We start from the raw sequence: 27,394 nt of genomic DNA on the forward strand, positions 1-27,394 counted from the left end.
AACACTCCCCTAGGTCCTAACAGGGTAAAAATTCATCTGCCCCATTAATGTCCTTTCTGGTCTGGTCTCTCTGTGACTCCAGAACATAGCAGTGTGAGGACACAAGAGACTGCAGATGCTGGAACCTGGAGCAACAGACAAACTGCTGGAGGAACTCAGCGGGTCAGGCAGCATCTGTGGAGGGAAACGGACCGTCGACATTTCAGTTCAAACCCCTTCATCTGGACTGGCTGTGCGGCAGCAGTGTGGCTGAGTCCGAACTGCTCACCAACGTCACCTGCCAAGCCACTCTGTTCAATGGTTAGTTAGGGAGTGTCAAGAAATACTGGCCAGTGATATCCAGGAGCAAAAGCAAAATAGAATGTTACTTATAATTCATTCCCACACCGAATTTTACATTGTGTTTCTCTTTTCCACCCACTGTTTCACCCAACTCGCTCACTTCTGCTCTAACACCGATCCTGTTTTACAATTCCAGGGCCTCTGCGATACGTGATCATTCACAAGGGCTGTATATACTACTTCAAATCCAGCACTGCTGCCAACCCACAGGGAGCCTTCTCCTTGAATGGTTACAACAGGTCAGTACCCAGCAACTGCATCCCCTTCAAAGAGTGTGCGGGGAAACCTGTATGACTGTTCTGCTGATTGAGAGTGCGGAGACTTGGTGGGCTGCACTCTTGCCTCTGAAGACCCAATGATCTAGACTGGCACTCCAATCCATTCTTTCAGCCGTGCTGTTGTTGAGGCAGCACGGTGACACAGCTGTTGTGTTCAGTTTTGGTCACCCTGCTAGGGCCCTGGGGAGGGTTGTAGAATACAGGAACCTAGGAGTACAAGTACATGGTTCCCTGAAAGTGGTGTCACGGGCAGACAGGGTGGTGAAGAAGGCTTCTGGCACGCTGACCTTCATCGGTCAGGGTATAGAAGTTGTTGTTATGCTGCATTTATACAAGGCATTGATGAGGCCGCATTTGGAGTATTGTGCTCGGTTTTGGTCACCCTGCTATAGGAAAGATGCCATTAAGCTGGAGAAAGTGCGGAGGAGATTTACAAGGATGTTGCCGGGACACGAGGGACTGAGTTATAGAGAGATGTTGAGCAGGTTAGGACTTCATTCATCAAAGTGGAGGAGGTGCATAAAATCATGAAGTGCAGATTGGTGAATACACAGTCTTTTTCCCAGGGTTGGGGAATCGAGAACTAAAGGGTTTAAGGTGAGAGAGGAGAGCTTTAATAGGACCCTGAGGGACAACTTTTTCACCCAGAGATAGGTCCGTATATGGAACGAGCTGCCAGAGGAAGTGGTTGAGGCAGGTACATTAACGACACTTAAAAGGCACTTGTACAAGTACATGGATAGAAAAGGTTTGGAGAAGTATGGGCCAAATGCGGGCAAATGGGACTAATTTGGTACTGGTATTGGTTTATTATTGTCGTACCGAGGTGCAGTGAAAAACTTGTCTTACAAACCGATCGTACAGGTCAATTCATTACACAGTGCAGTTACATTGAGTTAGTACAGAGTGCATTGATGTAGTACAGGTAAAAACAGTACAGAGTAAAGTGTCACAGCTACAGAGAAAGTGCAGTGCAATAAGGTGCAAGGTCACAACAAGGTAGATCGTGAGGTCAGAGTCCATCTCATTGTATAAGGGAACCGTTCAATAATCTTATCACAGTGGGGTAGAAGCTGTCTTTAAGTCTGGTGGTACGTGCCCTCAGGCTCTTGTATCTTCTACCTGATGGAAGGGGAAGAGAAGAGAGAATGTTCTGGGTGGGTGGGGTCTTTGATTATGCTGGCTGCTACACCAAGACAGCGAGAGGTAAAGACAGAGTCCAAGGAGGGGAAGCTGGTGTTCGTGATGTGCTGGGCTGTGTCCACAACTCTCTGCAGCTTCTTGAGGTCCTGGGCAGAGCAGTTGCCGTACCAAGCCGTGATACATCCAGATAGGATGCTTTCTATGGTGCATGGATAAAAGTTGGTGAGAGTCAAAGGGGACAAACCGAATTTCTTTAGCCTCCTGAGGAAGTAGAGGCGCTGGTGAGCTTTCTTGGCTGTGGCATTTTATTTAGATGGGCATAGTGGTCAGCATGAACCGGTTGGGCTGAAGGGCCTTTTTCTATGCTCTACGACTCTACAAGTTGGTAGAACCGCTGCCTCACAATGGTAGAAACCTGGGTTCGATTCTGACCTTGGGTGCTGTCTGGGTGGAGTTTGCATGTTTTTCCTGTGACCGTGTGGGTTGCCTCCGGATACTCCAGATATTTTTCTACATCCCAAAGATATGCAGTTGGTAGGATAGTTGGCTGCTGTAAATTGCCCCCAGAGTGTGTTTGAATGGTAGAATCTGGGGGCAGTTGGTGGGAATATGAGGAGAATAAAAAAAACAAAGTGGTTAATGTAGGATTGGTGCAACTAGATGATTGGTGTGGGCTCTGTGGACTACACTCTCTCCGTCATTAAACTGGATGCACTGGGGGGTGGGAGCCTCATCCACTCAGGTGGAGGTTAAACATTAAATGGTGCTATTCCATACCTCAGGGAATTATCTCAGGTGTTCTGGCTAATATTGATCCCTGACTCAACAACACTGGAATTAGATTATATGGTCATGGTCTCATTGCCATGTATGGGATCATGCTGTGCACAGACTGGATGACATGCCTCCTCAACATAACAGTGATTGCACTTTAAAAAATGTCACTGTGAAGCACTTCGGGATGTTCTGAAAGGTGCTGTGTAAATGTGACTCATTCTTCTGAGTGTTCTCTTTAAACTGATGAGACCATAAGATATAGGAGCAGAATTAGGCCATTCGGCCCATCAAGTCTGCTCTGCCATTCAGTCATGGCTGATTCGTTTTCAGCCCCATTCTCCCACCTTCTCCCAGTAAACCTTAACCCCCTGACCAATCAAGAACCTATCAATCGCTGCCTTAAAAACACCCAATGACTTGGCCTCCACAGCCCTCTGTGGCAATGAATTCCACAGATTCATCACCCTCTGGCTGAAGAAATTCCTCTTCATCTCAGCTTTAAAGAGACGTCCCTTTATTCTGAGGCTGTGCCCTCAGCCCCTAGACTATCCCACTAATGGAAACATCTTCTCCATGGCCACTCTATCCAGGCCTTTCAGTCTCTGGTAGGTTTCAATGAGATTCCCTCTCGTCCTTCTGAACTCCATCGAGTACAGGCCCAGAGACATTAAATGCTCTTCATGTGTTAAGCCCTTCATTCCTGGGATCTTTCTTGTGAACCTCCTCTGGACCCTCTCCAGGGCCAGCACATCTTTCCTTGGATGCAGGGCACAAAATTGCCCCAATATTCCAAATGTGGTCTGACCAACGCCTTATAAAGCCTCAGCAGTACATGCTTGCTTTAATGTTCTAGTCCTCTCAAAATGAATGCCAACACTGCATTAGCCTTCTTTCTGATACTGGCGATGTTGTGGGTTATGTGTGGTCCACGGAGAAATTCAACCCGAAAACCAGAACTGTCTGCTGACCTTCTAGAATTGTACCAGCAATTAGTCATCTCTAGGAGTACAGCGGTGTAGTGGAGTAGTCAAGTTATCGGACTGGTGTTAAGGACCATGAGTTTGGACTTTCATTAATCTGGAGTTAAAGCTGTTATTGATAATAGTGACCTGGTCATGGCCCTCGCACCTTATTGTCTGCCTGCACTGTACTTTCTCTGTAGCTGTAACACTTTATTCCGTATTCTGTTACTGTTTTCCCTTGTACTGCCTCAATGCACTGTTGTAATGAAATGATCTGTATGGATGGCATGCAAAACAAAATTTTTCACGGTACCTCGGTACATGTGACAATAATAAACAAATTTACCAATTTAGTGACTATGAAAATACCAGGAAAAGAAGCCATCAGTCTCATTCAGTCTGGCCTCTGAGACTTGAAATACAATAACACGGTTGAACTTTTACTCCCTTCTAAATTTGAATTCATTGACAATGACAAGAAAGGTCATTGAGTTCAGGGGGGAATTGGAGATGACCAATAATTGGGCTTCCCAGTGACAACCACATCCCACGAACCAATAAGAAAGGTAACTGCATGGCAATACTGTTTTTTAAAATGCCATTTTAGTTTTTTGTACCCTTTCATTTATCACTCATAAAGATGTTGCAGGTGGGGTCAAATGGCTGCATGACTAAAGATCCAGAATCAACCAACCGGGTAACTGAGAACTTGTTTGCTTTCCAAGTGGCTGTGAGAAGTCACCACACCACGGGGATAGATGCATCTGGCCATGGAGGTGGGGAGGTTGTCTGTAACCTCTAGGAAGGCTTTCGCCAAAGCTGAGCCCCACATGGTTATGGCTAGATAGTAAAAAATCTTTACCCCCATTGTCGGGGTGTCTGAGTCAAAAGGGCATAGGTTTGTGAGAGGGAGGAGGTTTAGAGGGGATCTGAGTGGGAATTTTTCACACAGAGGGTGGTTGGAATTTCGGAAGCATTGAGGAGGTGACGGAGGCAGATACTCTCACGACATTTAAGAAGCATCGAGACGAGTATTCGAGTACTAATTTATATTTGAAAGGCTTTGCTATTTGATAAGGCTATGGACCAAATGTGGGTAAATAGGATTAGTGTAGATAGGTACAGTGGGTGGCATGGACTTGATGGGCCAAAGGGCCTGTTTCTGTGCTGTATGTATCTGACTTTATTTAGAAGGATTTAATCAAGTGATAAATGGGTGTTTCTACCACCCTGTCAATAGATCTGGTTAAAATTAAAAATGGCCAAATCCTATTCGCTCCCGGCTGGCTGATTCTCATTCCCTTGTAATTTGAATAGTTTGGATTACTATAGAGTAATGGAGCACAGAAACAGGCCCTTCAGCCCAACTCGTCCATGCCGACCAAGGTGTCTTTCTGAGCTAGTCCAAGTTGTCCACATTTGACCCATATCCCTCTAAACCTTTCCATTCCATGTACCTGTCCAAATATCTTTTAAATGTTGTAATTGTACCTGCCTCAACCACTTGCTCTGGCAGCTCGTTCCACATACCCACCACCCTCTGCATGGAAAGTGTTGTCCCTCAGGTCCCCTTTAAAATGTTTTCCTCTCACTTTAAACCTATGCCCTCTAATTTTAGACTCCCCTACCCTGGGGAAAAAGACTGTGGCCACCTACCCTATCTATGCCCCTCTTGATTTTATAAACCTCTATGAAGTCACGCCTTGTCCTCCTTTGGTCCAGGGAGAACAGTATCAGCCTATCCAGCCTCTCCTTATAACTCAAGCCCTCCAGTCCCAGTAACGTCCTCGTGACTCTGACACCAGTTTTATTTTATTGAGGGGAAAATACCCTTCCTGGCACTCCCAAAATATTAAAAGATGTCTTGAGTGGATGTATGTGTACACACACTTTGGTGTTGTTTAGCAGAATGTGACCTTCTCAGACAGCGTGACAAAGATTTCATCATATGCAGTCTGACTGATTCTTAGCAAAGTATTTGAGAAAAACCCCACATGGCAGATTGATCTGAAAAATAAAAGCCTGTGAAATCCCATGGGAAAGTGGCAAGTTGGATGAAAAAGATTGTCTCAGTGGGAGAGAGTAACTGGAGCATTGTGTACAGTGGGGTTATATGGGACCCATCACAAAGTTATTCATATGTTAATGATTTGGACTGAAAGTTGGGCCCATTTCTTGGCTGCAGAAATAGCATCAATGGAGAAGTTAGACAGGCATTCAGCCTCCCCTAATAAAGCAGCCAACATAATCAACAACCCCACCTACCCCAGACATTCTCTCTTCTCCCCTACCCATCAGGCCGAAGATACAAAAGCCTGAAAGCACATACCACCAGGCTCAAGGACAGCTTCTTATCCTACTGTTATAAGACTATTGAACTGTCCCCTAGTACAATAAGATGGACCCTTAACCTCTCAATCTACATCATTATGACCTTGTACCTTATTGTCTGCCTGCACTGCACTTTCTCTGTAACTAACACTTTTTATTCTTCATTTTCCTTTGTATTAGCTCAATGCACTGTTATAATGAAATGATCTGTAGGGACGGTAAGCAAGACAAGTTTTTCACTGTACCTTGGTACATGTGACAATAATAAACCAATTTACCAATTTACAAAAGTGGCAAACAGAATTCAGCCTGAGGAAGTGAGAGGTAATGTGTTTAGGCAGGGTACTTGTGAGTGGAAAGAACTTGAAAATTCACAGCCACAGATCCCTGAAGATAGCAAGGAGTTAAGGGGTGACGAAGAAGGAATCTGAGAACCTTGCCTTCATCAGCCAAGAACTTGAATAAACTGGTTGTGCAGAAATAAAACCAGAAAATGCTGGAGATTACTTATCAGGTTGGGCAGCATCTGTGGAGACAGAACCAGAGTTAATGTTTCAGGCTGGTTATGCATCATCAGTTAAGTCACAGTTAGAGTACTGTGTACAGTTCTAATCACTGCACATCAGGAGGAGGTTATAACACGAGAGTGAGTTTAGAGGGGAGAAATGAGACCACTATAAAGGAAGACACTCCAGACTGCTGAAGATTTAATTGTGTATACAATTACATGAGGCATAGACAGGGTGAGCGGAAGGTTGATAACTAGAGGACATTAAACTAAAGTTGCTGGGGAGAGAGAAAGTAGGGAAAAATCTTCACAACAGAGAGAACCAGAACCTGAGGAGATGGTGGATGCAGAAATACTCGCTGCATTTATATATAAAAAAATCATGTGAAGGGCCACAAACTCCAAGGCTACAGACTGGGAGGTGGGAGTAGCCTCAGTAACTCCCCTGGCTGATATGGACACAATGGGCCGAATGGCCTTCTGTAGCTTGAGTTGCCATGATGCTATGATATGTTCCCAGGGGGATGGATGGCCTTAGACCTGTGGTCTCAGTGTGGTCCAAGGAAAAGACATGGCTGGGATACAATGAGAACCTTGGCCAATGAGACGTGACTACTTCTCAGAGACTGCTGCTTGAGGCTGCCATGACGCGATTCCTGTTGTGGTGGGGAAAGAAATGCTTGTTCTAAAGTTAGTTTGCTTTTATTAGAAGCAAGATTGTGGCTTCCCCTTTGTCCCTGGATCACACTCAGTACAGAGCACAAGAGTCCACAGCTCGCACACGCTGCACGACCCAGAACTGAGGGCAAACGCATTCACTTTAAACGCATTACATGTAATTTTAGCTACCTTAACTACACCTCCACCCACCTGCTTTGGGTAAGGATTCCATTCCAATTCCATCTCTATTTGACCTTTCCTGCTGATGAGACTTACCGTGCTTCTGAAATATATCCCGGGTTCCTTGATTATGGCTTCCCCTCTCCCAACCTCATCATCTGCTCTATTTCCTGCTCTTCTGCTCTCCTCCCAGACAGGGCAACTTAAAACGCACTTGTTTCTCTCTCTTTCCCGGTTCTGATGAAGGGTCTTCGACCAGAAATGTTAGCTCTGTTTCTCTCTCCACGGATGCTGCCTGACCTGCGGTGTGTTGTCAGCATTTTCTGCTTTTTTTCCCCCATGTATTTTAGTTATCAGTTAATAGATACTTGTGACACAGAATATAAGAAAAAGAAGCAGGAGAAGGTAATTCAGCACTTCAGGCTAGCTCTATCATTACGTAAGATCCTGTTTCTTCAGCTCCACTTTCCTGCACCAACCCCGTATCTCTCGATTCCCTTCTTATCTTAAGGTCTCTATCAGTGACTGAGGCTCCTTAGTCCTCTGGGGTAAAGGGTTACAAAATTTCACTGCTCTCTATCCACCATGTCACACCACATAAGAATTTTGCACATTTCATTAGGTAGAACATAGAACAGTACAGCACAGGAACAGGCCCTTCAGCCCACAATGTCTGTGCTGAACACGATGCCAAGTTAAACTAAATCTCTTCTGCCTGCACAAGATCCATCTCCCTCCATTCCCTGCACATTCACGTCTATCTATCTTACACGCCTCTACCGTATCTGCTTCCACCACTGCCCTAGGCAGCCTGTTCCAGGCACCCACCACTCTTTGGGTAAAATAAAAAAAACCTGCCCCGTATACCTCCTTTAAACTTTCCCCTCTCACCTTAAATGCTTGTCTTCTCGTATTTGACATTTCTACCCTGGGAAAACTCTTCTTATTGTCTACTCTTTCTGTGCCTCTCATAATTTTATAAACTTCTATCCGGTCTTCCCTTGGCCTCCGCTCCAGAGAAAACTAAAGGTTTTAAGTGTTAAGGGTGGTTATACAGAGCCAGATCAATCAAGATCTCACTAAGTGGTGGAAGAAGCTCAAAGGATTAAAATTACCACCTCCTGCTCCTATGTTCGTACTTTCCCCAGCTCTGCATATACACGTGGTGGTCAACAGGGAAATGTTGCGTGGGGAACTGTTTCGAATACCTCACTGGAACCTTAGGAGGAACGTGTTAAGTTTCTCTGATACAACCTGCTTGTTAACACATCTCATAAAGAGTTACTTAGCCTGTGCAGTACAGAACAGTTGTTCTGGCTAACTAATTCATGCTGGGATTTGTGCTTCACCAGAATGTCTTCCCATTTGTCCTCTCAATCAATCAGTAGATGTCTCTGACTATTCATTCATGCTTCAGATTAAACACATCTCTATTATTTACCTCAACTACTTCCTGTGGTAGGGTGCTCTCCAGACTCTGGACACAGAAGGTGCTTGCCCCTGCTTCCGCTGCAACCATCTTGTACTGACTGCATGCCTTCTTTGTGATTGCGTCAATGTGTTGAGCCCAATATAGATCCTCCGAGATATTGATGCCCAGGAACTTGAAGCTGCTCACCCTCTCCACTGCTGACCCCTCAATGAGGACTGGTGTGTGTTCTCCTGACTTCCCCTTCCTGAAGTTCACAGTCAGTTCCTTGGTCTTGCTGATGTTGAGTGTGAGGTTGTTGTTGCAACACCACTCAACCAGCCAATCTATCTCACTCCTGTTCCCAACTCGCTGCAATTTCTTGCGGCCTTGGGCAGAGCAGTTGCCATACCAAGCTGTGATGTTCCAGATAGGATGCTTTTATAAAGCTGGGGGGAGGAAGCTGGGATCAGTAATGGTGTGAGACCACACTGCATTGTTGTGAAAACCCACCTCACTCACTGATACCTTTCAGGGAAGGAGATCTGCCACCCTTTTCAAGTCTGGTCAACATGTGACTCCAGACCCACATCACTGCAACTGACCGTTAAGTGCATCGCAAGTACTTGGGAAAAGTGCTATACAAATGCAAACATTCCTTTGTTACTTCATTAATCTGGCAACTCACCTTCATTCATATATTTGGTGTCCTTCAGGTGCAATTCATTAAGATCTTGCAGACTGTACTTTATCTGTGAATGCTGCACATTAATAAAGCCTGGATGTGTCATAGATTGATAGAGCAGAGAAACAGGCTCTCAGCCCACTGTTATTGTCTGCTGTTCTGGCTGCCATGTTATAGGAAGGTTGTGGAGTAAATAAATAAAAGATGTTGAAGATTTCTACAAATCCACTGTAGTCTCTTTAGATTGGTATTGATTTATTATTGTCACTTGTATCGAGGTACAGTGAAAAACTTGCCTTGCATACTGATCATACAGGTCAATTCATTACACAGTGCAGTTACATTGAGTTAGTACGGAGTGCATTGATGTAGTACAGGTAAAAATAATAACAGTACAGAGTAAAGTGTCACAGCTACAGAGAAAGTGCAGTGCAGTAAGGTGCAAGCTCACGACAAGCTAGATCGTGAGGTCAGAGTCCATCTCATCGTATAAGGGAACCGTTCAATAGTCTTATCACAGTGGGATAGAAGATGTCCTTAAGTCTGGTAGTACGTGCCCTCAGATCAACAGTCTTGAACCCCCTCCAACCCCCCGATTAAACTTCCCAGTTTGAGCACCACAATCACTGCGAACAACTCCCCACCCACCAGTCCCACGTCATCTCCCCACCCGTTCTCAAGCTACTCATGACTACCTTGTGTTTATGCCCTCTGCTTCTGGTGTCTCCTGCAGACGGAACCACATTCTCCGTCTGTACCCAGTCAAACCCACTCGTGAATTTCTGTCTTCTGGAGAAAAGAGCCCTGGTTTGATTGCCATGATGGGTACAACCTCACTTTACAGAGTCACAGTATAGAAATAGGCCATTCAGCCCACCACATCCATGCTGACCATCATCTTTACTAACCCAATTTTCTGGTATTGGCCTGTACTGTTCTGCACCTTTGCAATTCAACTGCTTGTCTAGGTGGTTCTTATACGTTGTGAGAGTCTCTGACTCCAGTACCTGCTCAGACAGTGAGCTCCAGATTCCAACTTCCCTCTGGGTTTAAAAAAACAACTTCTTTTGATCCCCTCAAAACCTCTTGCCCTTAACTTATTCTGCATTCTGTTGTTGCTTTTCTCTTTACACCACCTCAATGTACTTGTTTTGAAACAATCTGTCTGGACGGCTGCAAAACAAAGGTTTTCTCTGTATCTTGGTACAGACGACAATAATAACCAATTTGGATACCTCTGCCATGAGGTATCTCATACTGTGTGTTTCGATGTACATGTGACTAATAAAGATGTCTTGTCTTGTCTTAAGTTTCCTACTATCTGCCCTGTCTATGCCCTTCATAGTTTTATACACCTCTATCAGGTGCCGCCTTGGCTTCCTCCTCTCTAGGGAAAATAAACCCAGCCCCTCCATTCTCTTCTCATAACTGAGGCGCTCAGTCCCAGGCAATGTCCTGGTGAATCTCCTCTGCACCCCCTCCAGTGCAGTCAATCCTCTCCTGTGTGATGACCAGAACTGTACACAGTACTCCAGCTGTGGCCTAACCAATACGTTAGGAAGTCGTGCCTTAACTTCCCTACTCTTGTATCCTGACCAATGAAAGCAAGCATCCCGTACGCCGCCTTCACCACCTTGTCCACCTGTGCTGCCACCTTCAGGATCCTTGAACTTGGTGTACAAGGTCCCTTTGTTCCTCAGTACTCCCTGAGGCCCCATTTACTGTGTAGGTACCCTTATTAGACCTCCCAAAATACACCACCTCACACCTAGCAGGGTTAAATCCCAGCTGCCATTGCTCTGCTCATCCTCCTGGTTATTTTGTCTAGTTACTTCTCCAACGCTTTCAAAATTGCAGATGAAAATTTAGTGTGTGGTGTAATCGAGGTTCTGTAAATGTTTTGTGTGACTTGTCTAATTTTCCGTTGTATTTGGGGTGACACAGCGGCACAGCTCCAGTGACCCAGGTTCAATCCTGACCTCTGGTGCTATCTGTGGGGAGTTTCCCTGGGACTCTGTGGGTTTCCCCGGAGGGATTTTCTGCCACATCCCAAAGACATGGGTTGCTAGGTTAATTGGCCACTTTAAATTTCCCTTCGTGTTTACAGTAAAACTCCGATTATCCGGCAGGCTTGGGACTTTGGTGCCAGACAAGCAGATTTTCTGGACTGTTGGATCTTTGTTCTATTAAAATCCTAAGACAATTTTTAATTGACTGTTTTTTTAAAAAAAGTCATAGTCTAATACAGCACAGAAACAGGCCCGTCGGCCCAACTGGTCCATGCCAACTAAGGTGCCCGTCTAATCTGGTTGCATTTGGCCCATATCCCTCTAAATCTTTCCTATCCACCTAGTTGTCCAAGTGTGTTTTAAGTGTGATAATTGTACCTGCCTCAACCACATCCACTGGCAACTCATTCCATATACGCACCACGCTCTGTGGAAAGAAGTTGCCCCTCGGGTCCTTTGCTGTAGTTTTTGATTCCCTTTCCTTGGAACCCTATCTATGACCCTCATGATTTTATAAACCTCTATAAGGACACCCCTCAGTCTCCTACACTCCAAGAAATAAAGTCCTAGCCTGCCCAACCTCTCCCTATAACTCAGGCCCTTGAGTCCTGGCAACGTTCTCATAAATCTTCTTTGCGCTCTTTCCAGCTTAATGACGTCTTTCCTATAACCAGGTAACCAAAACTGCACACACTGTTCCAAGGCCGGCCTTGGATTGGCCGAGATTTCCGAATTGTCGGCTGGCGTATTATCGGAGTTTCCTTGCGGATGTGTGGCGGGAGGGAGGGAATGAGAGAATAAAACAGATGAGTGTAATCGGGTGTTTGAAGGCTGGTGACTACTTGTACGGCGAAAGGCCTGTTTCCGTGCTGTATGACTATGACTGGCTCTTTATGGTTTTATTAAACTGCATTGCTATTTTTAGTGGTTTCTGTAGTATTAAAAACAGAAAATGCTAGAAATACTCAGCGGGTCCAGCAGCGCCCATAGAGAGCTGGTGGTTCAGACCAATCACCTTTCACCATGGACATTTGTGGCAGAGGGTAGGACCACACAGCACGTTGTGTCCACACTTTCCAAAATAAGAGAATAATCCCATTTTCCAGCTTTTAGTCTGTAGCCTTGTAGATGACAGCACGTAGAACAGTACAGTACAGGAACAGGCCCTTCAGCCCATGATGTTGTGCTGACCATGATGTCAATTTAATCTGCACGTCTGCCTGCACAGGGTCTGTATCCCTCCATTCCCTGCCTGTTCATGTGCCTGTCTAAATCCCTCTTAAATGTAGCTGTCATATCTGCTTTCCTCACTTCCCCTGGCATTGCATTCCAGGCACCCACCATTCTCGGTGTTTTTGGAAAAAAAACAACTTGCCTCGCAGGTCTCCCCCTCTCACCTTAAACCTGTGTCTTCTGGTATTTGGAGCAACACACACAATGCTGGAGGAACTCAGCAGGTCAAAGATATTTGCTCCCTCTAGTATTTGACATTTCCATCCCAGGAGAAAGATTCTTTCTGCCCTATCTTTGCCTCTCCTAATTTTATAAACTTTCATCAGGTCTCCAACTCAGACTTCGACGCTCCAGAGAAAATAACCCACGTTTGTCCAGCCTCTCCTCTTAGCTCATGCCCTCTAATCCAGGCAACATCCTGGTAAACTTCTTCTGCAACCTCTCCAACACCTCCACATCCTCCTATCATGTGGCAGGCAGAACAGCACACAATATTGGTGGGCCAAAGGGCCTGTCTCTCTGTTGTATGACACATCTACAGCTTATCTGTGAATGCTCCACATTAAGATCTTGCAGACTGTATTTTATGAATGGGTTGCACCCTGAAGGGTGCCAAATATAAGAATGAAGATGAGTTACTGCATTCATCAAATAACAAATAATGGCATGAACATTGAACCCTCCCACTTTAAGTAATCCCCACAACCATCCCTTTCCTAGCCTATATCTCTTTTTTCTACCCCCCCCCCTTTTTCCTCCTTTGACCCATCCCCCAGTGGATCTGCTCTCCCCTCCTCCCCCGCACCTGCCCATCACTATCTCTTACCTGCATCTACCTATCACCACCCTGTGCCCACCCCACCTCCCCTCTTTTGTCCACCTATCACTGCTCTGCTTTTCCCTCCTATACATCGGGCTTCCCCTTTTCCTATCTTCAGTCCTGAAGAAGGGTCCTGACCTGAAACGTTGACCGCCTGCTTTTCTCCACGTATGCTGCCCGGCCTGCTGAGTTCCTCCAGCATCATCGTGTTTCTCGTCTCGATTCCAGCATCTGCAGACCTTTGTTTCTCTTCTGGAATAATGGGGGCAGTGGCATTTGTATAGCACTTTTCCCAAAACCTCCCAAAGTCATCACCTCGCATTTAGCAGGATTAAATTTTATCTGCCATTGCTCTGCCCATCACTCTGATTATTTTTTGTTATTTCTCCAACACTTCCAAAATTGTAGGTGAACAGTTTGTATGTGGTGTAATCAAGACTCTGTAAATGTTTTATGTGACTTTTCTAATTTTCTGTTGTATTTGGGGTGACACAGCAGCACAGGTCCAGTGACCCAGGTTCAATCCTGACCTCTGGTGCTGTCTGTGGGGAGTTTCCCTGTGGACTCTGTGGGTTTCCTGCCACATCCCAAAGACGTGTAGGTGGATAGATTAATTGGCCAATGCAAATTTCCCCTCATGTTCACGGTAGAACTCCGATTATCCGGCAGGCTTGGGATTTTGGTGCCAGACAAACAGATCTTCTGGACTATTGGATCTTAGTTCTAGACCATACGTACACTTAATAGGAGCAGGGGTGGATCACTCAGCTCCTCGAGCCTGTTTCTGCCTTCAATTAGATCACGACTGACTTTATTGTAACCTCAGCTCTGCATTGCTCAACAGTGGTAACTTCATCCCCTTGCTTATCCAAAATGCATCTCTATAGAACTCTGGTTAGGCCACATTTAGAGTATTGCGTGCAATTCTGGTCACCTCACTATAGGAAGGATGTCGAGGCTTTAGAGAGGGTGCAGAGGTGGTTTACTAGGATGCTGCCTGGATTAGAGGGCATGTGCTATCAGGAGAGGCTGGACAAACTTGGGCTCTTTTCTCTGGAGCGGCGGAGGCTGAGGGGTGATCTGTTGGAAGTGGATAAAATTATGAGGGGCATAGATAGGGTGAACAAGCAATATCTTTTTCCCATTATTGAGCGATCCAATACCAGAGGGCATGCATTTAAGGTGAGAGGGGGTAGGTTCAGAACAGACGTGAGGGGTACGTTTTTTTACTGAGAGAGTGGTGGATGCCTGGAATGCGTTGTCTGATAGGGTGGTGGAGGCAAATTCATTGGAAGATTTTAAGAGGGGCTTGGATCGGCACATGAATGAGAGGAAAATAGATGGATATGGGCATTCTGTAGATAGGAGGGAATAGCTATGTTGGCACAACATTGTGGGCTGAAGGGCCTGTTCTGTACTGTTCTATGTAAAGTCCATCTACCCCTGAAAATATTCAAAGTCTCTGCTTCCACTGTTCCTTGGGGGGAAAAGAGTTCCAAAGATCCATGATCGCCCAAGAGAACAAAATTCACCTCCTGTCTACTTGAGTGGGTGACCCTCGTTTTAGCTTCTCCCCAAGAGGAACCCCTTCTCCACATCCACCCTGACAAGACCTGTTGTGATCTTGTACATTTCAGTCATGTCTCCTTTCACTCTCAAACACCACCATATATAATCTATCCTGCCCATCCGCCAAGACAAGCCACTCATTCCAGTCGTCTGGTTTACCTTTTCTGCACTGCCTCCAATACATTGACACCCTTCCTATTACTTAAATCCATGGCCCCATTTATTTACCTCTCTGCTCTGGGGAAAATACTCCCCTTATAAATCTCTCCCCTACTTCCTCAGTTCCAAAGGAAACCACCTCAGCCCCAGCAAGTCCTTCCATCGTCCCTGGAAACCTCATTTATTAACTCAGGCCCTTTGATTGCCCTCACGCCCTTTGATTGCCGTCACGCCCTTCCAGTACCATGGTGACCAGAACTGTATGTGCTCCTCTAACTCTGGCCCAGCCAGGGTTGTGTTTTATAGAACAACCTCATTTTCTGTCCTTCAGCCGATAACAGTGGGTGCTTCCTTAACCACCTAATCTATAGCTTCATTCTTCTAAGTCCGCTGAGGTCTCTGTGTAACCCCAGTATCCCACCATTTGGCTCATTTGCTCCTCCAACTGCAATACCTCACCCGTCTCCAGGTTGAACACCATCTGCCCCTTTTCTGCCCACTGAGGGATTGATGTTTCTGATACATTCAGCAGTCCTTCCAGGTTAGTTTGCTCTCCTGTCCCATCTTGAACCATGATGTGACCCAATTTTTCTCTCCAAATTTTCAAATTTTATGCCCAATCTTGAGACACCAGTCAGTAAGATCTAATAGCAAGCACTAGGACCCTGCGGAATCCACACCTCACTGTGTCCGCTGTAATGTAATCTCTGAGTTATTTCAAGCCCTTCCTTGAAGTACTGCCACTTTATTTGTAACATCCTCTTCCCCCAGCTCACTGTAAAACTCACACTGCCCCGTTATTTATCTTTTCCTTAGGTCTTTACTTTACCCTAGGATCCCCTTTTCCTCCTTGGTCAAGGGGGACCTTGCACTGAACATAGAACAGTACAGGAACAGGCCCTTCGGCCCACAATGTCTGAACTGAACACACTGCCAAATTAAATCTCTTCTGCCTGAACGTGATCACCGTCCCTCCCTTCCCTGAATATTCGCGTATCTATCAAAAAAACCTCTTAAACGCCACTTTTGTATCTGCCTCCACCACCACCCCTGGCAGCCCATTCCAGGCACCCACCACACTCTGTGTTTAAAAACAGAACTTGCCCCACACATCTCCTTTAAGCTTTCCCCCTCCCATCTTAAATGCATGCCCTCTAGTATTTGACATTTCTACCCTGGGAAAAAGATTGACTGACCACCCTATCCACGCCTCTCATAATTTTATAAACTTCTATCAGGTCTCCCCTCAGCCTCTGCCGCTCCAGAGAAAACAACCCAAGTTTGTCCAACTTCTCCTTGTAGCTCATGCCCTCTAATCCAGGCGGCATCCTGGTGAACCTCTTCTGCACCCTCTCCAAAACCTCCACATCCTTCCTGTTATGGGGTGAGCAGAATTGCACACAATACTCCAAGTGTGGCCTAACCAAAGTTTTATATAGCTGCAATGTATGTTCAGGTAAACATTTATAACCTTCCCCACTGCCCCTATGACCTTATAATCCAGAGTTTTAAAAATAGAGTATTTCAAGTGGGGTTGGACTAAGGACTGTGCTTATACTCCACACACCTTCTTCCTGCCTTCGTTTCTCCCTGGTGCACATGGGCTGCAGAAAGCTGAAAATGCTGGTAGGTGAAATGAGCTGAGATTGCTGACTGCAGCATTAGCTGTTTTAGCATTGCAAGAGGGTTGTGAATTGGACACTGGCATCCTGCATGAAGCTGAAGCCACAGGTCGCCTCTTTTCAGAGAATGTGCGTGTGTGTGGTTACGAGCTGGAGGCTACTCGAGGTTACACAGCGTCCACTTATGCAGAAACAGGATGTGTTTGTGCACAGGATCCTTGCAGAGTTTCGACACTGGATCAGCAGCATCTGGGCCATAGTATGACGGGTTTAACACAGCACCATAATGACCCTGGGCCTGCCAGTCTCCGACACGTCACAACAAATTGTTCACCTGAGGAAGAGACCAGGCTCCGAAGCAAATGCTCAGCGTTCCAAATCAGCACAGTTTGAACTTGGCTCAAATCCACGCAGAACGTCTTGGGAACTCTTGGCAACATCTGAGGGAAGACAAACAAAGTTAATGTTTCTGCTCAATAACCTTTTATCAGAAGTGTTCTGGTGAACCAGTTCTGATGAAAGGTCATTGAGTTGTCGCATAACTTTTGCTTCTCTCTCCACAGATGCTGCTGACTTCCTGTGTATTTCCAGCATTTTCTTTATTTTTACTATCTGTATTTCCTTTTGGTTTGGGTTTAGCACAAGTGTTTGCAGCAGTTTGGTTTATCTTCGTGCTAGACTCTGATTAAGGTGATTTCTTTTTTCCCGAACTATAGCAAGGTCATTATTTGCTGCTAATTCCAGGTGCACTAAAGGAAGTACTATATCCTTCATCAGCCTTTCCTCTTCTCTGGTACACTATCTGTTGTTTCCTAGTAGTTTGTTTCTTTACTTGCTACAATACAGAACAAGGCCATTCAGCCCATTATGAACATACTGGTTCCCTGTAGATAATTATTCAGCCTCTGTTCCTGCAGCCCTGAAAGCTGTTTTCCCCACAAGTGTCCAATTCCCTTTTGAACTTTGCCGGCTACTGGAATGAGTTATAAGGAGAGGCTGCGGCTGTTTTTCCTGGAGCATTGGAGGCTGAGGGGTGACCTTACAGAGGTTATGAAATCATGAGGGGCATCGATGAGGTGGATGGTCAGTCATTTTCCAAGGGTAGGGGAGTCTAAAACTAGGGGACATGGGTTTAAGGTGAAAGATTTAAAGTGGCAGGTTTTCACCCAGAGGGTGGTGGGGATATGGAATGAGCTGCCAGAGGAGAGGATAGAGGCAGGTACAATTACGACATTTAAAAGACATTTGGACATGTACGTGGATAAGAATCGTTTAGAGGCATATAGGCCAAACGCAGGCATATAGGGCTAGATTAGGTGGGCACCTCGGTTGGAATGGTTTCCATGCTGTATAACTCTATAACTTGATTGATTGTGCTTCCAGTGCCCTTAGAGACAACGAGTTCTGGACTTTAATTAATCCCTGCATGGCTTTTCCGCTCATTTCCCTGCAGTTTTTTCATCACCTTAAATCTATGCCCCTCGATCCCTGAATCATCTGCTAATGGAGCAACCTCCCTCTGTCTGCTCACCAGAACCTTGCCCTCCTCCATCAAATCTCCTGTCAGCTCTTTTGCATGAAGAACAACCCCATCTTCTCTTTTCCACCTTTGCAGGAGAAATCTCTCGTCCCCAGAACTGTTCCAGTAAAGTTTTTCTGTACCTTCTCTTGGACCTCCACATCCTGCAGAATGTGATCACAATTGGATGCAATCTCCAATTATGGCCTAACCAGCATTTTGTGAAGGTTCGTCATAGCCTCCCTGCTTTTGCCCTATTATTGAATTCCAGAAACCCATGTGTTTTACTAGTCCTGGTAGAATAATCTTTTAAGACTCCAGAATAATAATGTCATAGACACAGCACAGAAACGGGACCTTTAGCCCATGATGTTCACTGACCATCCATCGGTTTAAGGTGTGAGGGGAGAAATTTAAAGGAGATCTGAGGGGCAAGTTTTTCCAGACAGGTATATGGAACGAGCTGTTTAGAGGTAGTAGAGACAGATGCAATTACAAGGTTGAAAAGGTATTTGGACAGGTACTTTGATAGGAAAGGGATACAGGCCTAATGAGGACAAATGTGATTAGCATAGACAGGATCGTGGTTGGTATGGATGAGCTGGGCTGAAGGGCTTGTTTATCTCTGTGACTCTATCAAGCGCCCATCTTTACACCAGTACAACCTAACCCATCCTACTCTCAACATTTCCCTCAACTCTCCCCAAAATCCACCACTCGCCTACACACTGGGGGCAATTTACAGCGGCCAATTAACCTACCAACCTGTACGTCAGTGGGATGAAACTGGAGAACCCAGAGGAAACATGGTCACAGGGAGAACGTGCAAACTCCACACAGACAGCACCTGAAGCCATTGCTTCAAAAGGGCGGCAATCATTTGCTCCAAGAAGAGCAGGGTTAGTGGCCTCAATGATTATTGCCCAGTAGCACTCACATCTACGGTGATGAAGTGCTTCGAGAGGTTGGTCATGGCTAGAATTAGCTCCTGCCTGAGCAAGGACCTGGACCCGCTGCAATTCACCTACCGCCACAACAGAAGACGCAATCTCACCGGCTCTCCACTCTGCTTTGGAGCAAGGCATACATCAGAATACTGTTTATCGATTACAGCTCGGTGTTCAACACCATCATTCCCTCAGTACTAATGGCCAACTTTCAAAACCTGGGCCTCTGTACCTTCCTCTGCAACTGAATCCTCGACTTCCTTATCGGGAGACCACAGTCAGTGCGGATCGGTAATAACATCTCCTCGCTGACAATCAACAGGCTCACCTCAAGGATGTGTGCTTAGCCCACTGCTCTACACTCATCATTTTGTGGCTAAGCACAACTCAAACACCATCTATAAATTGGCTGATGACACCACTATAGAATCTCAGATGGCGGTAAGGAGGCGTACAGGAGTGAGATAGATCACAACAACAACCTCACACTCAATGTCAGCAAGACCAAGGAATTGATCATGGAGTCAGGAAGGGGAAGTGCGGAGAACACACACCAGTCCTCATTGAGGGGTCACAGGTGGAAACGGTGAGCAGTTTCAGGTTCCTCAGAGTCAACACCTATCCTGGGCCCAACACATTGATGCAATCATGAGGAAGGCACGCCAGTGGCTCTACTTTGTCGGGAGTTTGAGGAGATTTGGTATGTCACCAAAGATTCTTCCAAATTTCTATAGATGTACGATGGAGGGCATTCTGACTGGGCGCATCACAGCCTGTTATGGAGCTTCCAATGCGCAGGATCGCAAGAGGCTGCAGAGGGTTGTGGACTCAGCCAGCTCCATCACGGGCACAACCCTCCCCGCCATTGAGGACATCTTCAAGAAGCGGCGCCTCAAGAAGGCGGCATCCATCATTAAAGACCTTCGCCATCCAGGACATGCCCTCTTCTCATTACTACCGTCGGGAGGAGGTACAGGAGCCTGAAGACCCACACTGAGTGATGTGGGAACAGCTTCTTCCCCTCCACCATCAGATTTCTGAACGGTCCATGAACCCATGAATACTACCTCGTTATTCCTTTTTGCACTATTTATTTATTTTGTAACTTAGATTTTTATGTCTTTGCACGGTACTGCTGCCGCAAAACAACGAATTCCACATTATATGTCAGTGATTCTGATTCTGGGTCACTGGAGTTGTGAGTCGGTGGATCTACCAGCTGGTGCCAGTGCCCCCAGTTTAAGAAGAAATTTAATATGGGTATTGGTAACCCTGGATTAGCAGGAAACATTCATCCCCTCCATGGACTCTGTCTACACTTCTCGCTGCCTTGGTAAAGCCGCCAATATAATCAAAGACCCCTCCCACCCCGGACATTCTCTCTTCACCCCCCCCTCCCATCGGGCAGAAGGTACAAAAGCCTGAAAGCACGTTCCACCGGGCTCAAGAACAGCTTCTATACTGTTATAAGACTATTGAACAGTCCCCTAGTATAAGAAGATGGACTCTTGACCTGTCGATCTACGTCGTTATGACTTGCACTTATTGTCAGCCTGCAGAACATTTCTCTGTAACTGTAACACTTTATTCTGCATTATGTTATTATTTTCCCTTGTACTACCTCAATATACTGATGTGAGAAATGATCTGTATTAGTGGCATGCAAAGTGAAGTTTTTCACCGTACCTCAGTACATGTGACAATAATAAACCAATTTAACAATTTAATTTACCAATTTAATCTTCTACAGTGAAGAGCCAGAAACCAAACAATATTGGAAGTCTGAGTTTCTTGAGCTTTAATCTTGAGGTCAGGACATCACTGGGAAGTCCAATGTTTCCTGTTCACTCCAACTTCCCCTAAAACTGGCTTCATCAGCAACTTCGGGGAGTGATTATGAGTCAGGCGTGTATGGCGGGAAACAGAAGTTACTTAAGTAACATGGACTAAATTTAAAAGGTACTAAGCTTGTAAAATAAGATATCATGATGGAAGTTTTTAGTGTAGTATAGGTTAGGTGACCAGTGCACTTTCATAACTGAACCAGAAAATGAAAATCCATAACTGCAGATGCTGGAAATCTGAAGCAAAATCAGAGAATGCTGGAAACACTCAGTGGGTCAGGCACCATCTGTGGAGAGAGAAACAGTTAATGTTTCAGCTCTGGGACCCTTCAATCTCTGTTTCTTTCTCCACAGATGCTGCCTGATCTGTTGAGTGTTTCCAGCATTTTCTGTTTTTATTAAATGAACCAGTTGTGTTTTTATAACATTACTTAACATCTAATATGTTCATTTACCAGAAGTCCACTCTCGGCCCTGAAGTATCAACTGCCCGCTTCCCTCCACAGATGCTACCTGATCCACTGAGTTCTTCCAGCATTTTGTGTGTTGCTCTGGATTTCCAGCATCTGCGGTCTCTTGTGTGTTCATTACTAACTTAGCTTTGTATTTGAAATTCAAATTCTCACACTGCCACTATGTAAATCGCTACTGCAGAAAGAGTAGCGTATCTTGGGATCTCTGGATCTGAGTGGGAGAGGGCTGTGGGCAGAGAGATGGGAGGAGACACAAGAGACTGCAGGTCCTGGAATCTGGAGCAACAAACAATCTGCTGGGGGAGCTCTGGGTCAGGCAGCACCCGTGGGGGAGAAGGAATTGTCGATATTTCGGATCGAGACTCTGCATTAAGAGCGGAGAGGGGAGAAGGCTAGAGTAAAGAGGGGAGGGGAAGTGGTAAAATGGGCCAGAGGTGATTGGTGGACTGAGGAGAGGTGAAAGATGATGGGCAGATCGAACCAGGTAGGGGAGGGGGAGCAGGGGTGGGGTTGGGAGACAGAGGCAGGTGGGGGGGAGGGGAGGGTGAAGGTTGGAGAGGGACATGAGCAGGAACACAAGTAAGAAAGATGATGATGGGAATGATGAGGGGAGAGCTGAGGGGCAGACAGGACAGAACTGGAACCGGAACCAGAACCAGACTGGGGGAGGGAGAGCGGGTGGGGGTGCGTGAGAGAGATGGGAGGTACCAACCACAGAATGCTGCTTCCGATAGAATCACATTAGCAGAGCAAGGGGTTACAGACAGGGCATTTCCTTCTGTGCAAACGTAACCACAAGGACCATTGAGTGGGATAGAATGGAAGCAAAATCCCAGGACCCATTCAGCAGAAGGACTTGTTTTATTCATCCTTGGGGTGTGGGCCAGTCCATCGATCCTCAGTGACAGTCCATTGACCTTCCTGAGAGGATGGTGCTGGTGAACTGGTGTATTCCACACTGTAGTGGTCTCGATACAACTGAGAGGCTGGCCGGCCCTTCTTGGGGCTTAGTTAAAAGTTGGCCACACTGCTGTGTGTCTAAAGATGGCAGATTTAATTTTCCATAATTATACTTTATTCGTGAACTGGAGGGTTTTACAATATGGGATGTTGGTAATTGGTTTATTATTGTCACATGCTGAGATACAGTGAACAGCTTTTGTTTACCTGCCATCCAGACAGATTATTTCATACATGACTATATTGAGGTACTACAAAAGGGAACAAAAACAATGCAGAATAAAGTGTTACAGTTACAGAGAAAGTGCAGTGCAGGCAGGCAATAAGGTGCAAAGGCCAGGACAAGGTAGACTGAGAGATCAAGTGTTCATCTTTATTGTACAAGAGGTCCATTCAAGGGTCTGATAACAGTGAATGTTCACTTTACCGAGCATGTTTTGACATTCTGTATTTACATTATTTCAACATGGCATCCCACTTTAATTCCTAAGCATTCCATAAACTTGAGAAGTTACTGTACAGCATTCAGTGGGGGAATTAGCGGTGCTGGGCTCTGTGTAATAACCTCCCGAGCTCATGGAAGGCCGTACTGTGGTCTATTCCCTTCCCTTCCCTCCCCATCACATTCACCAGTTACATCAGCAGTTGTTTCACCTTCAGACCATAGGGCAGCTCAGTGACACAGCGAGTAGAACCGCTGCCTCAGCTCCAGAGACCTGGGTTCAATCTTGACCTCGGGCGCTGTCTGTGTGGAGTTTGCATGTTCTCCCTGTGACCGTGTGGGTTTCCTCTGGGTGCTCCGGTTTCCTCTCACATCCCAAGGCATGCGGGTGTGTAGGTGAGTGATGGAATCTGGGGGGTGATGAGAATTTGGGAGAAAATGGGATTAGTATAAGTGGGTGGTTGATGGTTGGCATGGACTCGATGGGCTGAAGGGCCTGTTTCTGTGCTGTATCTCTCTGTGACACTGTGACTTTTGTTTTTCTGACCACTGGAAACTTAGCCACATACCACAAGCGACTAATTGGGAATACAGATTTAAACACCTGCATTATCGATTAGTAAATAATCGATGAGTTAGCTACACATTTACCATACTGGTGTACTGCCGATACAAACCAACAAATGCTGGACACACTCAGCAGGTCAGGCAGCATCAAAGGAAAGAGAAATGGTCTGAGATCCTTCATCTGAACTGAAAGAGAGAGAAAACGAGTTAGTTTGGGCAGGAGAGAGAGTGGGTAGGGAAATGGGTGGAGCAAAGGGAATGTCTCTGGTTGTGTGACATAATGTGGCTGTTCAGGAGCTGTGAAGCTCCTTTATCTGTGTAACGTGTTGCTAACATGTGTCTCCAGGAGCCTGAAGACCCACACCTCAAGGGTCAATAACTGCTTCCATCCCACTGCCATCAGGTTCTTGAACTGACCTGAAAACCCTAACACTGCCTTGGACTATATTTCTTTATCTCTCTCCCAAATTGCACTAATGTCGTGTGTTATGTATAGTTTATGTTTGCAATGTACTGTGCTGCTGCTGCAAAAAGCTAATTTTAGAACATAGAACGTTACAGCACAGTACAGGCCCTTCAGCCCACAATGTTGCGCCGACATTTTATCCTGCTCTAAGATCTATCTAACCCTTCCCTCCCACATAGCCCCCTATTTTTCTATCACTCATGTGCCTACCCAAGAGTCTCTTAAATGTCCCTAATGTATCTGCCTCCACAACCTCTGCCGGCAGTGCATTCCACACACCCACCACCCTCTGTATAAAGAAAAAACTTACCCCTGACGTCCCCCTTGTGTCTTCCTCCAATCGCCTTAAAATTATGCCCCCTCATGTTAGCCATTGTCGCCCTGGGAAAAAGTCTCTGACTGTCCACTCGATCTATTGCTTCTTATCATCTTGTACACCTCTATCAAGTCACCTCTCACCCCCCTTCTCTCCAAAGAGAAAAGCCTGAGCTCGCTCAACCTATCCTCATAAGACATTTATACCCTGGGTATGTATGCTCATGACAACGTCTGGTATGAAGACAAAAGAGACTGCAGACGCTGGATCCTAGAACAAAAAAAAAACAGACGAAGGGTCTCGACCCGAAACGTTGACTGTCCATTTCCCTCCACAGATGCTGCCTGACCCGCTGAGTTCTTCTAGTGTGATGTTCTGTTTTTGAAGTCTGCTGACATTGTATATTGGGACCTAACGAAAGAAAAAGAAGAGAATGATGTACCATACCTGGCTAATTGGGAAGATGGATTTAAATACTGGCATAGTATTCCTGGGCAGGCACAGTAGTGGAGCGGTTAGTGTAACACTATTACAGCACCAGTGACCCTGGTTCAATTCTGGCCGCTGTCTGTAAGGAGTTTGTACATTCTCCCCGTGTCTGCGTGGGTTTCCTCTGGATGCTCCGGTTTCCTCTGGATGCTCCAGTTTCCTCCCACATTCCAAAGACATACGGGTTAGGAAGCTGTGGGCATGCTATGTTGGCGCCGGAAGCGTGGCGACACTTGTGGGCTGCCCCCAGAACACTCTACACAAAAGATGCATTTCACTGTGTGTTTTGATGTACGTGTGACTAATAAATCTTATCTTATCTTAAGTACCACAACAACTTGACTTTATACTCTCTTATCTTTCAGGGTTATGAGGTCCACAGAGGAAACAACATCAAGCAACGTGTTCCCCTTCAAAATCATCCATGTTAACAAGAAACACAGAACCTGGTACTTCTCAGCGGCGTGCGAAGAGGAGAGGAAGGTGAAACCAGTGTTGTGTTTGTTTAGCTGTTACAGGGTCAGTCACTGTTCATCCAGCAGGAGGGTGTGGAACCACTCTGTCCTGATTTCCTTTAACAAGCATTTAATATTGAAATCCTGCTGCTTATGTTGAACATGCTCCAAGTATGCAAAGAATACTTTCTTTTAAAAGAACCATAATTTCTTATTATTTAATTCTGGCCCAAATTTCTGTTGTGGGCAGAATAGATGGAAAACACAATTAGCTGCCTGTATGTCAGTATTACCCAGTAACTTAGTACTTACCACGTGTGTCTAATTGGCTACACAGTAAAACTCCGATAATCTGGCACCCTTCGGAGTTCGGTGGTGCCAGATGAGCAGAATTTCTGCACAATTGGTTGTTACTTGTGTTACTCCGACAAACTTCCATTTCATTTGTTTTACACGTTCGACAATATATGATAAATTTCACAATGAACCGAGTGAGTTTAAAGGGAGTAGGAAACCAAGTGCCAGTGAGTTTAAAAGGAGCGGGAATCTGAGCTCCGGTGAGTTTAAAAGGAGCGGGAATCTGAGTTCTGGTGAGTTTAAAGGGAGTGGGAATCCCTAACACTAACCCCATGTGAGAGTTTCTGCATCTATCACCATCCAGAATGATAGTGCTAGTTACATCAACAAAACACATTTTATTGAGTTAAGTTCATTAAACAGAGAGATTAAATATCATTAATCGATATATTGGATTAAAAGTATAAGCTACGCAGGATATAGCAAGATCTAGATCACGTTCAGGCACAGGCTGATAATGGCAAGTAACAATCATGCCACAGAGGTGCCAGGCAATGACCACCTCCAACAGTAGGGAACCTAATCACCAATCCTTGATGTTCAATGGCTCACCTCCACCTTCTCTGGGGCAAATGGGGATGGGGAATAAATGCTGGCCTTCCCACTGATGCCGAGATCTTAAAAAAATGAAAACTCTGTGAAGTAATCATTATCTCTGGACTGGTAAATTGGCCAAGAGAATAGAGTTTTGTATTTGGGCGAAACCGTGTTCATCGCAGAAGGAGCAGAGGACCTGGTGATGTGGGTTGGGCAGCAAAATGGTGCACAGCTTTTGAACTTTTTTTTTGGTAAGAATTGCGCTTGTAGTGTGCTGGACTGAAGATAGACCAGTGTAATTGAAAGGGTTTATTCCGGCATGTTTGATGATGTCAGATAGCAGGGCTTTGCATAACCACATAGTTTAAAAACAGTAACTTCTTTGACACATTTACTATAATCATCAGTAATAATTTCAGGTCAGGTCAGTTAGATAAAGCAAAATATAGAACATAGAACAGTACATCAGAGGAACAGGACCTTCAGCCCACCATGTTGTGCCAAACTAATTTTAAACGCCTAACTAAACTAATCCCTTCTGCCTACACAATGTCCACATCCCTCCATTCTCTGCATATTCATGTGCCTCTCTAAGAGCCTTTTAAACCTCTCTATCACATTTGCCTCCCACTACCACCCCTGGTACCACATTCCAAACACCCACCACTCTGTGTAAAACAAAACTTGCCCCACACATCTCCTTTGAACTTACCCCCCTCTCACCTTAAATGCATACCCTCTAGTATGAGACATTTCAGCCTTGGGATAAAGATACCGGCTGTCTACTCTGTCTATGCATTTCATAATCTTCTATCAGGTCTCCCCTCAGCCCCTGCCTCCCCTCAGATATGCAGGCAAGTTGGTGGTTTATTGGTATCTGTGAAACTCTTGACCTTACCTGTGCTATGGCTGAGATCATATAGCAGGGACTTCCCCAGAAACAGAACACAAAGGAAAATGTGATCCAGTCTCTGAGAAAGTTGGTTGAATGCACACTTGGTACCTCTCCTGCGATTGTCAGTCACAAATGAGAAGCCTGCACATTGCATGAACAGACCTCTTGTACAATAAAGATGAACTCTTGACCTCACAATCTACCTCTTCGTGGCCCTCACAACTTATTGTCTGCCTGCACACCACTTTCTCTATAACTGTAACACTATATTCTGCATTCTGTTACTGCTTTTCCCTTGTATTACCTTGATGTACTGATGTTGTGAAATGTTCTGTATGGATGGCTTGCAAAACAAACCTCGGTACACGTGAGAATAATAAACCAATTACCAGTACCTGCTTCTGCAAGTCCTAACGGGGAAATCCAGCTCCTTGACTGAGG

General features: G+C 45.5%; 1 protein-coding gene across 1 annotated transcript in view; it reads left to right on the forward strand.

The window, feature by feature from the left end:
• Positions 1–27,394, forward strand: part of sh3bp2 (SH3-domain binding protein 2) — a 97,892-nt gene that overhangs the window by 38,125 nt on the left and 32,373 nt on the right. Inside the window, exons 3-4 of the mRNA XM_052019890.1 lie at positions 479–581; positions 25,075–25,192. Of these exons, the coding sequence (XP_051875850.1) occupies positions 479–581; positions 25,075–25,192 (221 nt within the window). The remainder of the gene's footprint in view (positions 1–478; positions 582–25,074; positions 25,193–27,394) is intronic.

Source organism: Pristis pectinata, chromosome 7 (assembly GCF_009764475.1).
Source record: "Pristis pectinata isolate sPriPec2 chromosome 7, sPriPec2.1.pri, whole genome shotgun sequence".
Taxonomy (NCBI): Eukaryota; Metazoa; Chordata; class Chondrichthyes; order Rhinopristiformes; family Pristidae; genus Pristis; species Pristis pectinata.